This window comes from Vulpes vulpes, chromosome 2 (genome assembly GCF_048418805.1).
Source record: "Vulpes vulpes isolate BD-2025 chromosome 2, VulVul3, whole genome shotgun sequence".
Classification (NCBI taxonomy): domain Eukaryota; kingdom Metazoa; phylum Chordata; class Mammalia; order Carnivora; family Canidae; genus Vulpes; species Vulpes vulpes.
In genome coordinates, this window is record NC_132781.1 from 150,985,620 (window position 1) to 150,998,456 (window position 12,837).

The 12,837-nt window shown below is 57.3% G+C and overlaps 1 protein-coding gene across 12 annotated transcripts in view; it reads right to left on the reverse strand.

The window, feature by feature from the left end:
* PTPRU (protein tyrosine phosphatase receptor type U) overlaps positions 1–12,837 on the reverse strand; it is a 78,385-nt gene that overhangs the window by 30,899 nt on the left and 34,649 nt on the right. For 6 of the 12 annotated variants that reach the window (XM_072750499.1, XM_072750498.1, XM_072750506.1 and 3 more), the window contains exons 9-16: positions 12,033–12,142; positions 11,515–11,716; positions 11,050–11,152; positions 8,528–8,801; positions 7,827–7,863; positions 6,918–7,056; positions 2,632–2,661; positions 76–233 (exon numbers count right to left, since the gene is read on the reverse strand). In XM_072750499.1, the coding sequence (XP_072606600.1) occupies positions 76–233; positions 2,632–2,661; positions 6,918–7,056; positions 7,827–7,863; positions 8,528–8,801; positions 11,050–11,152; positions 11,515–11,716; positions 12,033–12,142 (1,053 nt within the window). The remainder of the gene's footprint in view (positions 1–75; positions 234–2,631; positions 2,662–6,917; positions 7,057–7,826; positions 7,864–8,527; positions 8,802–11,049; positions 11,153–11,514; positions 11,717–12,032; positions 12,143–12,837) is intronic. The other 6 variants (XM_072750502.1, XM_072750500.1, XM_072750507.1 and 3 more) reach the window with 2 other exon arrangements.

Below are 12,837 nucleotides of genomic sequence, written 5' to 3' on the forward strand. Positions count from 1 at the left end.
AGAGGGGCTCGGTGCTACTGGCTCAGGCATGGAATCCCACAGCCATGGGGAAGGGCAGGAGGGTCAGGCACTTACCTCGGGGGCTATAGCCATGGGTGTCCATGAAGGAGAGGCCCAGCCGCTCGTCCTCCTGCAGGGTGCTCTGGTCCGTGAAGCTCCGGTCCACGGCACTCATCATGTGGGTCTTCTCCTGGCGGTAGTTGACAGTGGCCTTGGTCATGTTCACCGGTTTCCTGCAGAGAGGGGTTGACAAGAGCCATGGGTGCTGAGCTGGGCAGGACAACACCCAGAGGTGGATGGGGAGGCCCCACAGTCAGGGGGCCTTGAGGCTAGGTGGCATTCTAGAAGCATCTCTAAATACTGAGAGGGCTCTGCTCACCAGAGGGCTCTGCTCAGCTGCCCATCCTAACCCCTATGAGGGACTGGGCAGAGACCCTGGGGACCTCTGCTGAGAACAAGGGATGGAGCAGCAGTAGCATCAGGCTGGGACCTGGCTCCTGTCACTGGCCTGGAGGGCTCAGGAAATGGGAAGGGTAGTCACTCTGGGACTATTTTGGTGTCACAGCAGTCACCCCATCCAAACTAGGAAGATGACTGCCCCAGCTCCAGCCCCAGCACGCCCTCAGATCCCTCCTCCTTTCCGCCATCCTCATCAAACATGTGCCCTGAGAACCCCACATGGGGGTGGACTATATTCCCCCTTCATGGCAGAGAGTCTGGCCGCTGCTTAGCCAGTGCTCAGGACTCTTTCTCTGGGCAGGGAATGAACTCCAACTAGTTTTCCTATACCCAGAACCCCCAGGATGGTCCCACCACGGGCCACATAAGACATGTAAAGAGATCCACACAGGCTCCATATTCCTGCCACCGCCCTCCCGTCCATGCAGCCACTGGAAGCAGCCGAGGGAAAAGGCAAGAGGCCGGGTCCCTCCTGAGAGGACTGGGAAGAGGCCTGGGAAGACGCCCCTAGCACAAGGCCCTGCACAGTCCAGGCCTCCAGCCCAGTTTTACAGATGAGGATGGCAGTTTGTGACTCCACAGGACTCCGAGGGAAGGGGAGGAAGCACAGGGGGCGTAGCTCCATGCCCAAGGAGCTGAGCAAAACGGAAAGAGCAAGTAACTTGGGACATGTCTTGAGACCCGTCTTGAGACCTGTGGAGCCAGAGGCCCAATCACAGGGAAGGCTTAAGATGAGATGGCCATTCACCCTGCCGGGCCCAACAGCATGCAGGATGAGGGGTAGACTCGAGAGACGACTTCTGGGTTAAGAGGGCTCAGGAATCTTGACCATCAGTGGAGATAAAGAGGCCAAGGAAGGGATCTTTCCAGATAGGCAAACTCTAATCAATCTATCCCTGCTCAAGAGCTGTCTGGGGTAGGGGAAGACTGGATGACCCCTGCATGCCCTAACCACCAGGCTCTGGGCATCACCCTCACTGTGGCCCAGGGCAGAGCCCAGGACCCCTTGGTGGGCAGGTGGAGAAGCCTCTGCAGCTGTGACCTTGACAGTGGACATTAGAGAGAAAGTGGAGGGGGAAAGGGGGATGGGGAGGGGGGTGAGGAGGGGACAAGGGAATAGGAGGCTGAGAGGAGGAGGAGGGGAGGGGGAGGGACAGTACAGGGACAACAATGAGGAGAGAGACAGGGAAGGGGACAGAGCAAGGGAGGGACAGGCACACACCAGCAAACCACCCAGAGGACAGACAGAGGCCCGCGGACAGAGCACAGCAGCCAGGCGGCCAGAGGCAGGCTCCAGGGCTGCCCGAGGGCTCCGTCCCCGCCCGGCCCCTCGGTTCCCCTGGTGGGGGAGCTCCGAGCACCAACCACCCAGACCCACAGGAGCCAGAAGCCAGAGGGACCCCGAGCTCTGCCGGCCGCCAGCTGGCCTCGGGGGACAGTCAGCACACGGAACGTGACGCGGACGCTCGGAAATGTCCTGCACTTAGGTTCAAACAGGAGCTGCCCGGGCAGAGAGGGCCGCCGGCCGCCTCCAGGCGGGTCCTGTAAAGGCCCCTGGAGGCTCCCCTGAGTCCCTGGGGTTCGCTCGCTGGAGAAGCCAGTGGACCCTGGGCAACATCCATGCAAGTAGAGGGCCCAGGAGGAGGGGCTGGGAGGCCACCGTCCCCTGGGCTGTTCTGGGGCCACCTGAGCCTGCTCTGCACGGAGGGAGAAGAGGCACAGGTGCAGGGAATGTTCTGGAAGGCTTGCAGAGTCAGAGAACCACCAGGAGACCAGGGAGTCAGATGGGGCCCGGGGGGTCACCGAGCTCTGGCACTTGCTGTGACCTCTGACGAGTCCCTTAACCTCTCTGGGCCTCGGTCTCCTCATCAGTAACACGGGGAGGATCACAGGGCCGCTTCTCAGGGTGGCAGTGAGGATTCTGTGTGAAGACCTGAGCCCACAGAGAAGCGCCCAGACAGGTGGGTCTGAAGAGCCCGAGGCCGCCAGGCTGGAGGGGGCTCGTGGGGACCTGAGAGCCGTGTGCACCGTGGGGACAGCTGCCAGGGTGGGGACAGGCCTGCCTGTGACACGCACACACGTGCACGACCGTGGACCCTGGAGAGGGAGCCGTGCGAGGCCCTCCACACGGGGAGGACACCGGGCCCACGGGGGTGGCGCCGAGCTACTTACGGGTAGTAGGAGTAGGCATAGTGGTCCCTCCTGGCAGCGTGCAAAGAGAACAGCACAGTTGGGCCCCTGGTCCTGCCACAAGGTGGGCCGAGGGCGGCACCAGCCAGCAGAGGGGGGCCTGGTGCTTGCTGTGCTGGGGCGGCGCTGGCCAGGGACTGGACGGGTCGGAAGGACCTTCCCCGTCCCAAGGGCTGGCTGGGCTCAGTCGTTGAAAACCAAGACCTGAGGCCCCTTCCAGAACCTTCCCCAAGCCTGCCGCTGGAGGGAGGAGGGGGGGAAAGGGCCTGGGGAAACAGAGCTTTCACAGTCACACACACACAGACACAGAAATACGCACGCTGGCACACTCACACAGACACACTCGTGTGGATACATCCGCATTCACGCATACAGAGACCAGCACTGACACACTCATGCACCGCACAGACATACACACATGCAGACACTTGTATACACGTACTGGAACACACACAATGACACACACTCACGGGACACAGGCACAGGTGTATATTCACAAACACACTGCCGCACAGATGCGCACACTCACACACAGACACCCTCCCTCAGGCACTCACAGGTGACTGGGCTCTCCCCAACACCCCCCACCCCTCAGGCCCAATGTCACTCACACCTGCAGGCCCCTCTGCCCCTGAGGGCTCAGCCCCCTGCATACACCTGTGCCTGGGAGGGACCCTGGCCGGGGGTGGAGGCAGGAGGAAAGGGCTCCAGCTGGACTCCAGGGCAGAGGGGAGGCCTGCTCTCCCCAACCCAGACTGCCCCTGAGTGTGGGGTCCTTCAGAGGAGCCAGGCCACCCCCTCTGGACACCCAAAGCATAGCTTGGGTCTGATCCCACTTGGCAGGTGGGGAAGCTGAGTCCCAGAGAGTTATGGTCAGCCCAGGGCAGATCACAGGACCCTGACCCCCAGACCAGCCCCCTCCTGAAGTCCCATCCAGACACATCTACGGCTCCTCCATTCACCTGTCCCCACACCACCCCGCCAGCAGGGACGCCAGTGAATGGCCTTCCACCAGGGAAATCCTGCAGACTGGGGGAAGGGGAGGAGAGAAGAGTGAAGGCTGGGGCCCAGAGAGGGCAGGGGAGTGCCTGAAGGCCTCACAGCCATCCCAGGAAAGGAGGGTGGGGCAGGTGCAGGTCCATGGCTGGTCATGGGGGGCCCCCCCGAAGAGGAGGGGAATGGCTGAAAGAATGGCATTCTGGTCTCAGTTATAATGTCATGACTTTTCAAGAGCCTCCCAAAAGGCTCCCCCATAATCGCCAACTCTATTGTGTCACTTTTACCCTCTCTCTGCACCCCCACTACAGCACCCTGTTCTTTTCACAATTTGTAATTACCCATTTGCACTGTTTCTGGTTTAACTCCAGGCTCCACATGAGCTACAAGGCACAAGAGAGCAGCATCCTTGTCTCTCTTGCCTACTGCTGGATCCAGGGGTCTAGGACAGTGCCCAGGACATTATAATCCCCCAATAAATATTGCATTGAATTGAGTAATCAATAAAGAGGAAAAATAAATAAAAGAACTCCACCTCTATGAGCATCCATAGCCTCCTCCAAATGAGTGAGATTAATAATGACCCCGCCCAAGGGGCCCCCGCTGTCAGCCCAGCTCCCCCTGCCTCCCTCCTGCTGCTGAGCTGGGAGCTAGGGGTGTCAGGAGGACCTCACTCCCCAAGCCCAGACCCTGGGGATACACAGCCAACAGGACAGAAACTTCTCTACTTAATGGTGCTCTCAGTCCAGCAGGGAAGAAAACCAATTGAGCAAAGCACAAATAAGTGGAAGACCAAGTGGAGGGAGAAGAAAGTACTGCAAAGGAGAAGCATGGAGTTCATGGGGTTCTGGAAGCAGAACAAAGGACCCAACCTGGCCTGGGGAGTTCCCCTAATACAGAGGCATCCAGGCTCACTGTCCCCCCAGGGCAGGGTGGGATGGAGCACCTGACCTCCCTCCCCCTGGCTCCCCACCCACTGCCTTCCATACCCACTCTTGCCCCTGGCCACCACCTTCTTCTGACAAGGACACACAGGGTGGTGACTGGCTGTCAGCCTTCCCTCTGCAGCCTCGTAACCTGTTCATGAAGTTCAGTGTGACCACTCTGTTTCTGCCAGACCTGCTTTGTCCCCTGACAACCCACAAGGCAGACTGGGGGAGCCCTAAGGAACACGGTAGGCCCGGAAGGCGAGGATAGGATTTAGGGGGATGCAATGAAGTGCGATACAGTGGGACTGAATGGCTTTTAGAGGAATAAAGGAAGGGAGCCTGAGGGGATCCTAGGGGCTTCAGGGGTAGCCTGGAAGGATTTATGGGGTAGCAACTGTGTAGAGTGCAGGGTTTCCTTCCTGGATGGAGTGAGGCTCCATCCAGCAGCATCTCTGACTCATCCTCTCCTGGGCACAATGTTCTCTGCTGAGTGGGTGATATTCTCCACTCAGCCAATCCTCTCTCCTTGAAGGATAGATTTCTAGGGCCTCAAATACTACCTGCAACCCCCCAAAATCTGACGACTCCCCTACAGCCCTGACCATCTGCCCCACTCCCCACCCCACCCCATCCCACCCCCAGAGCTAAATTCCAGGTCTCCCGCAGGGGAGGAAGACAGGAACTTGCCAATTCTGGGCACCTACTGTGCGCCAGCCATGGTGAGGCCCTTCACATCCCGGGCCCTCAGGAGCACGGGTTTTGGAGTCAGGACTGGGTTCAAACCAGGCCCTGTCACTTACCCGAGTGACACGGTCAAGTCGTTCAATTACAGTTTCCTCATCTGTGAGAAGGGTCTCAGACCTGCTTCATGGGTCAGTATTCAAGAAGGAAATGTTCTATGATGTAGTCCGCGTGCCAGAACAGTGCCTGGCACAGAGTAGGTGCTCAGTAACTAATGCTCTAGTGGACGGTGTGTGTAAAGCCCTTGGTACATAGTAATACTCATTAGATAGTAAATTTTTTTATCTCTGGAAGCCGTGTAGGGGCTAGGGAAGGGAAAAATCAGCTCAATGCCCTGGACAGGCCAATGCCACCTGACTGGCACACCCATCACCAGACTCTCTGGGAGGGTCTCTCTCTGCCAGTGCCTGGCCTCAGGAAAGGAAGCCCTCATCAGCTCTCCCCCATCCCCCTTGATCCTACTTATCTGTTCCTGGCAACCCTGAGATCCAGCACCAGCCCAGAAGCAGCAGTGCAGAGCCCAGGTGGGTAGAGGGTCCCCTGAGTGACCTTGGACAAGTCTATGTCCCCTTGGGGCTCCATATCTCCATCCTTCCATTAAGGTGCTTGGACCACAGTGTCCTGGGGCTGCATGATAGGGAATGAAGGGGAGGAGAGGAAGGGAACCAGAGAGGTCTCAGAAGCCTCCACCCCTGCTCCAACCACAGGCTCAGCCTTCATCTGCTCCGTGTACTGGGCCTCCCAGGGGAGGTTTAGGTGCTGTTTTGAAAACAAGTTCTGTTGCTTTAAGAAGATTTGAAAACCACTAGATTAGATGCTTTTGAACTTCCTAGGCAGTTCTCACTTCCGGGCTCTGAGCCCTAACAGTTCTAAATTCTGAGATTCTTAGAATCCCAAATTCTGGATTTCTGAAACTCTGAATTCTAAGTTCTGGATTCTAAGAGGTGCTGGGACTCACTGCTGCCCACAGCAAAACACCCTAGGAAAGGCATCCCTCCAAAATGCACCAGACCTCGGGTGCCTAGGGGAGGAGAGGGCAGGAGCGAGGTCTCCTCTGAGTCATGGGGCCAGGAGGACGCCACAAGGGTCAACAGTATCAGGTCTAGGACAAGATGAGCCAGGAAGAACCGCGGCTCAAGGTCCTTGCTTTGAAGGGGAGTGAGCACCACCCCTGCTGCTCAGGATCAACACCACAACCCCATGGCCAGGGCAGACAAGTTGGCAGAAGGTCTGCAGAAGGCTGGAGATTCAAGTCAGGTTACCTCCACACCCTCCCCTCTGGAACCGCCCAGCAGGCGCAGGAGGGCAGTGGCCACTTCCAGCACAGCTCCTTGGCAGCAGGCACTGAGCACCCTTCCCTGGACAGTGGCACCCGGCACCAGCCAGACCTGGGCTCCAGCCAAGCCGTTCCAGGGCTGCTTCATTCACAGCGGCTCTGGCTTCCCGTTGCCTGGCTCAGGCCCGTCCTCAGGCCTGACGCCCAGGCTGGCAGCCCTCCACACTCACCAGGCAGCTGCCCTCCCAGGCCCCAGCCACTGCTCCTCTCTGCCCACCAGGCTTCTGAGGGAGCTGGGGGTGAGCCATGGCACCGGCCTCACTCACCCCTTACGGATGATGATAATGATGGCCCCCAGGAGAAGGATGAGGACAGCAAGTCCCCCCGCACAGATGCCCAGGATGAGCCCCATCTCCTCCGATCTCTGGGACACCTCCAGGGGTCGCTTGCTTTCCTTACAGGCAGCTGAGGGGGAATAAAAGGGAACATGGGTCAGAGGGGAGATAGGGACCACCTACCCCCTGCCTGGGGGTCTGAGCCCCAAAGAATAAACACACGTGAGCAGACGACTGCCCCCTGCCCTCAGCTCACAAGCAGCCGTTCAGGCATCCTTACAACGTCTGTACCCCCTTATAACATCTGTACAACAGCTCACCATCCTTACAATGTCTGTACCCCCTTATAACATCTGCACCCCCATCAGGACCCTCTCCTCTCTTTCTCAAATCCTCCCATCCTTCCGTGGAGAGGGGATGGAGGCTGCCTGGGGCCTTTAGACTCAGCATCCCGCACTCCTGAGAAGCAAGTGGGGAAAGAGAGTTAGGTACCCAGGGCCTGTTTAGGACACCTCAGAATGGGGAACCTACCATATTCCCTGTCTGCACTATAGGATCCACCTCTCGCCCACCACAATAGAAGGGGCACATACACAGGAACCAGTGCCATCACCATGGGCCAACCAGAATGGCTCCGCCTCCACAGAGCTGCCCCAGGCCCCCACAAAGCCACCTCTGTGACCATGACAGAGGAGAGGGAGTTAGCCTACTGCCCAGTCTGGGAGAAGGAGCCCTTCAGGTGGGGCCAGTGGGGACCAGGAAGGGAAATGCTTCCTGACCCACGTCTGCCAGACCACCCTCCTCTGTTCCCACAGCTCTGGGTGCTCAGGGCCCACCTCCCAGGAGCCCAGAGGGGAGAAACCCACTGCTGAAGGCCAGGAAGGAACCCAGGGGGCTCACCTTTCCTGGCGATGCGGATGCAATTCAGCCGAGTCTCCTGGAGGCAAAGATGGGGGTCTCAGCAGTGCCAAAGGCCCAACCTAACCCTCCCCAGGGGGAGCCTTTGGCAGCTTGCTTTGGGCCTGGTTGGGACTTGTCCGGGGCTCATAGTAACTAAAGATCCCCCTCCTGACAGGAAGGCCTGAGGGGGACCCAGAGAGGAGGGGAGGGCCCTGAAAAGAGGGCAATAATGTGTTCGGGGAGGGGGAGCAGGGGAAGAAACAGCATGGGAAGGGGGTGGCCAAGAGGCTGGTTAAGAGGGGCACCTCGGGAGGAAAGCCCTGGAAGGAAGAGCCGAGAGGAGAGCAGGGCTTCCCAGACGAGGTGAGTGGTGGGCCTCAAGGTCGGGGGAAAGCAGATTGGGGAGATGGACCCTGGAGGAGAGAGGAGCCTGAGATAGAGACTAGGGCCTGGCGGGGGCGGCGGAGGGGGGGTGCAGGGACAGACTGGGGGCATCGACATATGAGAGTCTAGGCGGAAAGGCTCAGGAAGGGGATAGCTCTAAGAGAAGGAGCCTGAGGTCAGGAGGCTCAGGGGAGGAGAGTGGAGGTTCTGGAGAGGAGGCGGGGCTGGGGAGAGGTTCTCTGACCTCCTAGGGGGCTGCTCAGATGGCTCCAAGGTGTCCCCAGTCTGCCCCCATCACAACCCCGCCAGTCCCTCACCCCTTTCAGGTGGCTTGTTGCCTGGAAGTAGATGAGGTAGGCCTTCCTGGGCTCAAGCGGTGGGTTCCAGAAGCCTCGATAGGTCTGGTTGTCACCCACCGTGAAGGGCATGGCTTCTGGCAGACTGCTGGCCGCCAGCTCCGCCCCGAAGTAGTGCACCAGGCCTCGTGCCAGCGCAGCGTCAAAGGTCAAGGGTACTGGGAAGCAGTCCTGGCTGCCTGGCTCCCGACGCAGCCTCCGCTGACGCTCCTCCTCCACAATCACCTGGTACACACTGGACAAGCAGGGACAGAGCAGTGATCCCGGGGCCAGGGGACAGGGAGAGCCATCTGGCAACCAAGGGCATGGGCTCTGGGGTCAGGCCCAGCCTGGAACTAATCCTGGCTCTGCCTCTTACTCACTGGGCAACTCTCTTAACCTCCCTGGGGCTCAGTTTCCTCCTCTGTAAAGTGAGCGTGATCACAGGACTATTCCATGAGCTAAACGTAAGGAAGGGGGCAAGTTTCACAAGCAGCCGGTGCCTGTCAGCTGTTATGACTGTGCCTCGGGCGGAAAGAACTTGGGCCCTGCTCAATGGCACCAAGCCCAGGAGCCCCACCCTGACTCTCCCGGGCCTGCCATGGGACCTGGGGCCCCCAAGCCTCGGGCTATGCCCTGGTTACCCAAGGCTTCCTTTGAGCCTCCAGGCATGAGAGTAAGACACCAGGGGTTCATTCATTCATTCAGAAAGTGCCCAAGCTCAGACTCTGGGCCGATGCTAGGCAGGCACTTGGGGATCTGGGCTCCTGGAACCGACCTCCAGTGAGCGGAGACAGTCACCGAGCAAAAACCAAGGCCACACGAATCCTGCATCCTGCATTCAAGGATGCTCCCAACCTGGAGGCAGCATCGAGTCTGAAACTCCCAGCCTGTCCTCTGCGGGTCCTGACAGCTGACTTGTGTTCCTTAGTCTGCCTCCCCTCTGATGTGTCTCTGGGTCCCGACTTGGGTGTTTGTTTCTATTTATTTTTCTCAGTTTACTGAATGGCCTTTTGCTGTGAGCTCCTCCAAATCCTCTGTGGAACAAAGCCGAGAGTAAATAAGTGAGTGCTGACAAATTTAAATATTTCTAGTCACAGCCTCGGTCACGTCTCGGTGTGTGACACCCCTACTGACAGCTGCACTCTGGGAAGAAGAAACGCCTTTTCCTGGCTCTCCAGCTGCTTCTTTTGAGCTTCGAAGCTATAGGGGAATCACCCCAGTGCCCTAGGATTTGGGCCACATGGCTTCTTCCCTTGTCCCTAGCATACTGCAAAGGCCAGCGTGGGCCCCTCTCAGCCTCCCAGGCCCAGGTCAGGCCTCCCCTGGCCCCCCCATCCCACCAGGAGGTGATAATAATCAACACAAAACAAAGCATCTTGACTCAGATGGTTGTCATTATGCAGACAAGGAAAGGGAGGCTCAGAGAGGTAAAGGGACATGCCCAAGGTCACACAGCTACTATGCCACCATGTTCCCCCACAACCCCCATCCTGTTACCATCATCCCTGAGGGACACTAAATGGGCCTGCTCACAGGATCTCTCAAGAGGATCAGGAAAGGAGAAGCTGGGTTTCCCAGCTCCCAGACTCAGCTGCACAATGTCCCTGAGGCTTCTAGAAATACAAAGTACCCTCAAACACCCTGACTTTGTCCTAGGTCTCCCCTAAGAGTCTGGGAAGCAACCCAGGACAGGCTTTGCAGTAGCAAATACAGAATGGGAGTGAGGACGAGACAAGGTATCAAGAGCACATGGGCAACCCACTATCTTTTTAGAGGCTCAGCAGGATCTTCCCACACCCAAATACAGGCCGTCACCCCCTTCCAGTGCACACATCTCTGTGGGAGGAGCAGAGGCCAGAAGGGCAGGAAGGCTCTGTAGTTTCAAGAAAAGGTATAGGCTGTGTAGACAGACCTGGGTTCCAAACCCCAACTCTCTCACCTTCCAGCTGTGTGACCTTAAGGGCAAAGTACTTAAGGCCTCTGAGCCTGTTTCCTCATGTATAAAATCAGGGAAACAGTGTCCCCTCCATAGGCTGCCATGAGGATAAACTGACTCGTGCAGGTAAAGTTGCAAACACTGTTTGGCTGACAGAGGCATGTATACACATCCCACAAACACCCTCACGTTCTTTCACCTACACACGCTCACACATGGCACATATATGGGTACACGTCTTTATCACACGTGCACACACACACACACACACACATGCATGTGCGCAATCTTGTCTCCAGCAGAGGCAGCCCCAGTTTTCTCTGGGGAGAAGAAAGTGGAGAAGCCAGGCTCTTGGCCACTCCAGAGAGATGGCCCCACTTGGCTGGCTGCCCCAGCCTTCTAGAGGCTGTGTCTCCCTGGGCAGGACCTTCTGGGAAAACAGTGTCCTCCCCTGGACACTCTGAGCCCTGAGTGAGAAACTGAGGCAGGATGAGGCTGAGCTGGCCTAGGTAGGGCTTCTTTCCTATGGCCCTGACCTCCCATCCCTCCATCGAGGCTTTCCCACCTGATGGGCGCGCCACGGCCCTGTGCCGGCCTCAGCAGAACGGTGATGGTATTCTCAGACTCGCCCAGAGGTGACGGCATGTCAGCATAATCAAAGCTGGGGGCTGGGGAAGGGGACAAGATGTCAGCATGAAGCCTGACCACTAGCCCAGGAAGGTCAGGCCTCTAGTCTCCTTGACTCCTGCGCTCAGATCTCTTCCACTTTAGCTTTGTTTCCTCTGACCTGAGCTTCCCTGACCTCCAACCCCTGAACTCAGTCCTCAGCTTCTGCCGTCTCCTGGCCCCTCTGACTCAGTCCTCCCTGACCCCTGAACTTAATCCCTAAATGGTACATTCATCTCAGTGGGGGGACCCTCTATAAACACCCCCAGGACACCCCCTCCCCCTGCCATGCCCCCTCAGCCCACAGAACCCTGGGATTCTGGGCCACCTCTATAGGGATTAGGCCAAGGCCAGGTGGGCTCACCTGAGATGTTGGTGGTGATCTCGGTGAGGGCCGCCTGGCCAAAGCCTTTGCCTGTGCGGGCACGCACTGAGAACAGGTAGGTGGTGCCTGGGTGCAGATTGGAGAAGACATGGTAGGTCTCATTTCGGAGCTTGGAGATAGTACGTCGTGGGCCGGGCACGTTCACTGCAGGGTCTGATGACTCGATGCTCTGGTAGCTGATCTGGGGGGCAGGACGGACAGGCAGGTGGGCAGAGGAGTAGGGAAGGTCATCACTGGCCCCATAGCCTCCCACCCATCATACTTCAGGTTAGCCAGGGAGAGGGTCAGTGGGACCATGGATGTCCATTACTCCAGACCTCTGGGCATCTTCACCTCTCTTCTTTCAGGGCCTCTGTTCCCATAACCCACAAGGCACAGACCCCTGACCAGTAGACAGAACCTCCATGATCACTACTGTCCCTCCCCATGCACCTCTTCTCCAAGCTGTGTGCCCACCTTCCACCAGGGTTCCCCACTGTAATGAGGTCCAAACTCACCTCATACTGAGTGATGAGGCCATTGGGTTCCTGGGGCTCCTCCCATTTGAGGAAGATCATGTCCTCCAGTGGTGTAAAGGTCAAGGACTCCGCTGCAATCCCGCCAGGCACTATGAGGGGAAGGTGACACAGGGCAGTGGAGAGCAAGCTTTGCAGCCAGACGCCTGAATTCAGATTCCAGCCTTTGCTTGGACTGACTACTCACCCTCTCTGAGCCTCAGTTTCTTCTTCTTCTGGGACATGGAGATGAAAACAAGCCCTCCCTCACCAGAATCAAATGATGTGATGTACATAAAGCCCCAAGGTAAATAACCGGAACTTCATTTGATTCCACCTATTCCTAGGAACTCAAAAGGGGTAGATGGCATTTTCATTACTGTGCAGGTTGCATTCAGCAGAGAACGTCTGAATGTTCCTATTTTGTTCCAGTTGAGTGGATTTCAGAAAATATAGACCTCTGCCAGGGAAATGGAAACAATTGCATTAGAGTGGTGGGATTATGCGTAGGAAAGGTTTTCTTGTCTAAAAACTATGTTCAATGTAGAAAATCAAAATGAGCATAAAGAAAATTAATGGCATCTACAACTCCATCACCCGGAGACACCATTAACATTTTAGCACAAACACTTTCAGGTTTCTGGTTTTGTTTGGTTTTGTTCTAATGTACCATCTTAAGAGCAGTCACAAGAATTTCTTCTGGGAAGAGAATGGTCTTTGGGGAAATGCCTTGATCAACTACTGGGGGGGAAGCCGAATTCCTAAGGTAGCAGAAAGCGGAACCCAAGGTAACCATCATCGCAGCTAA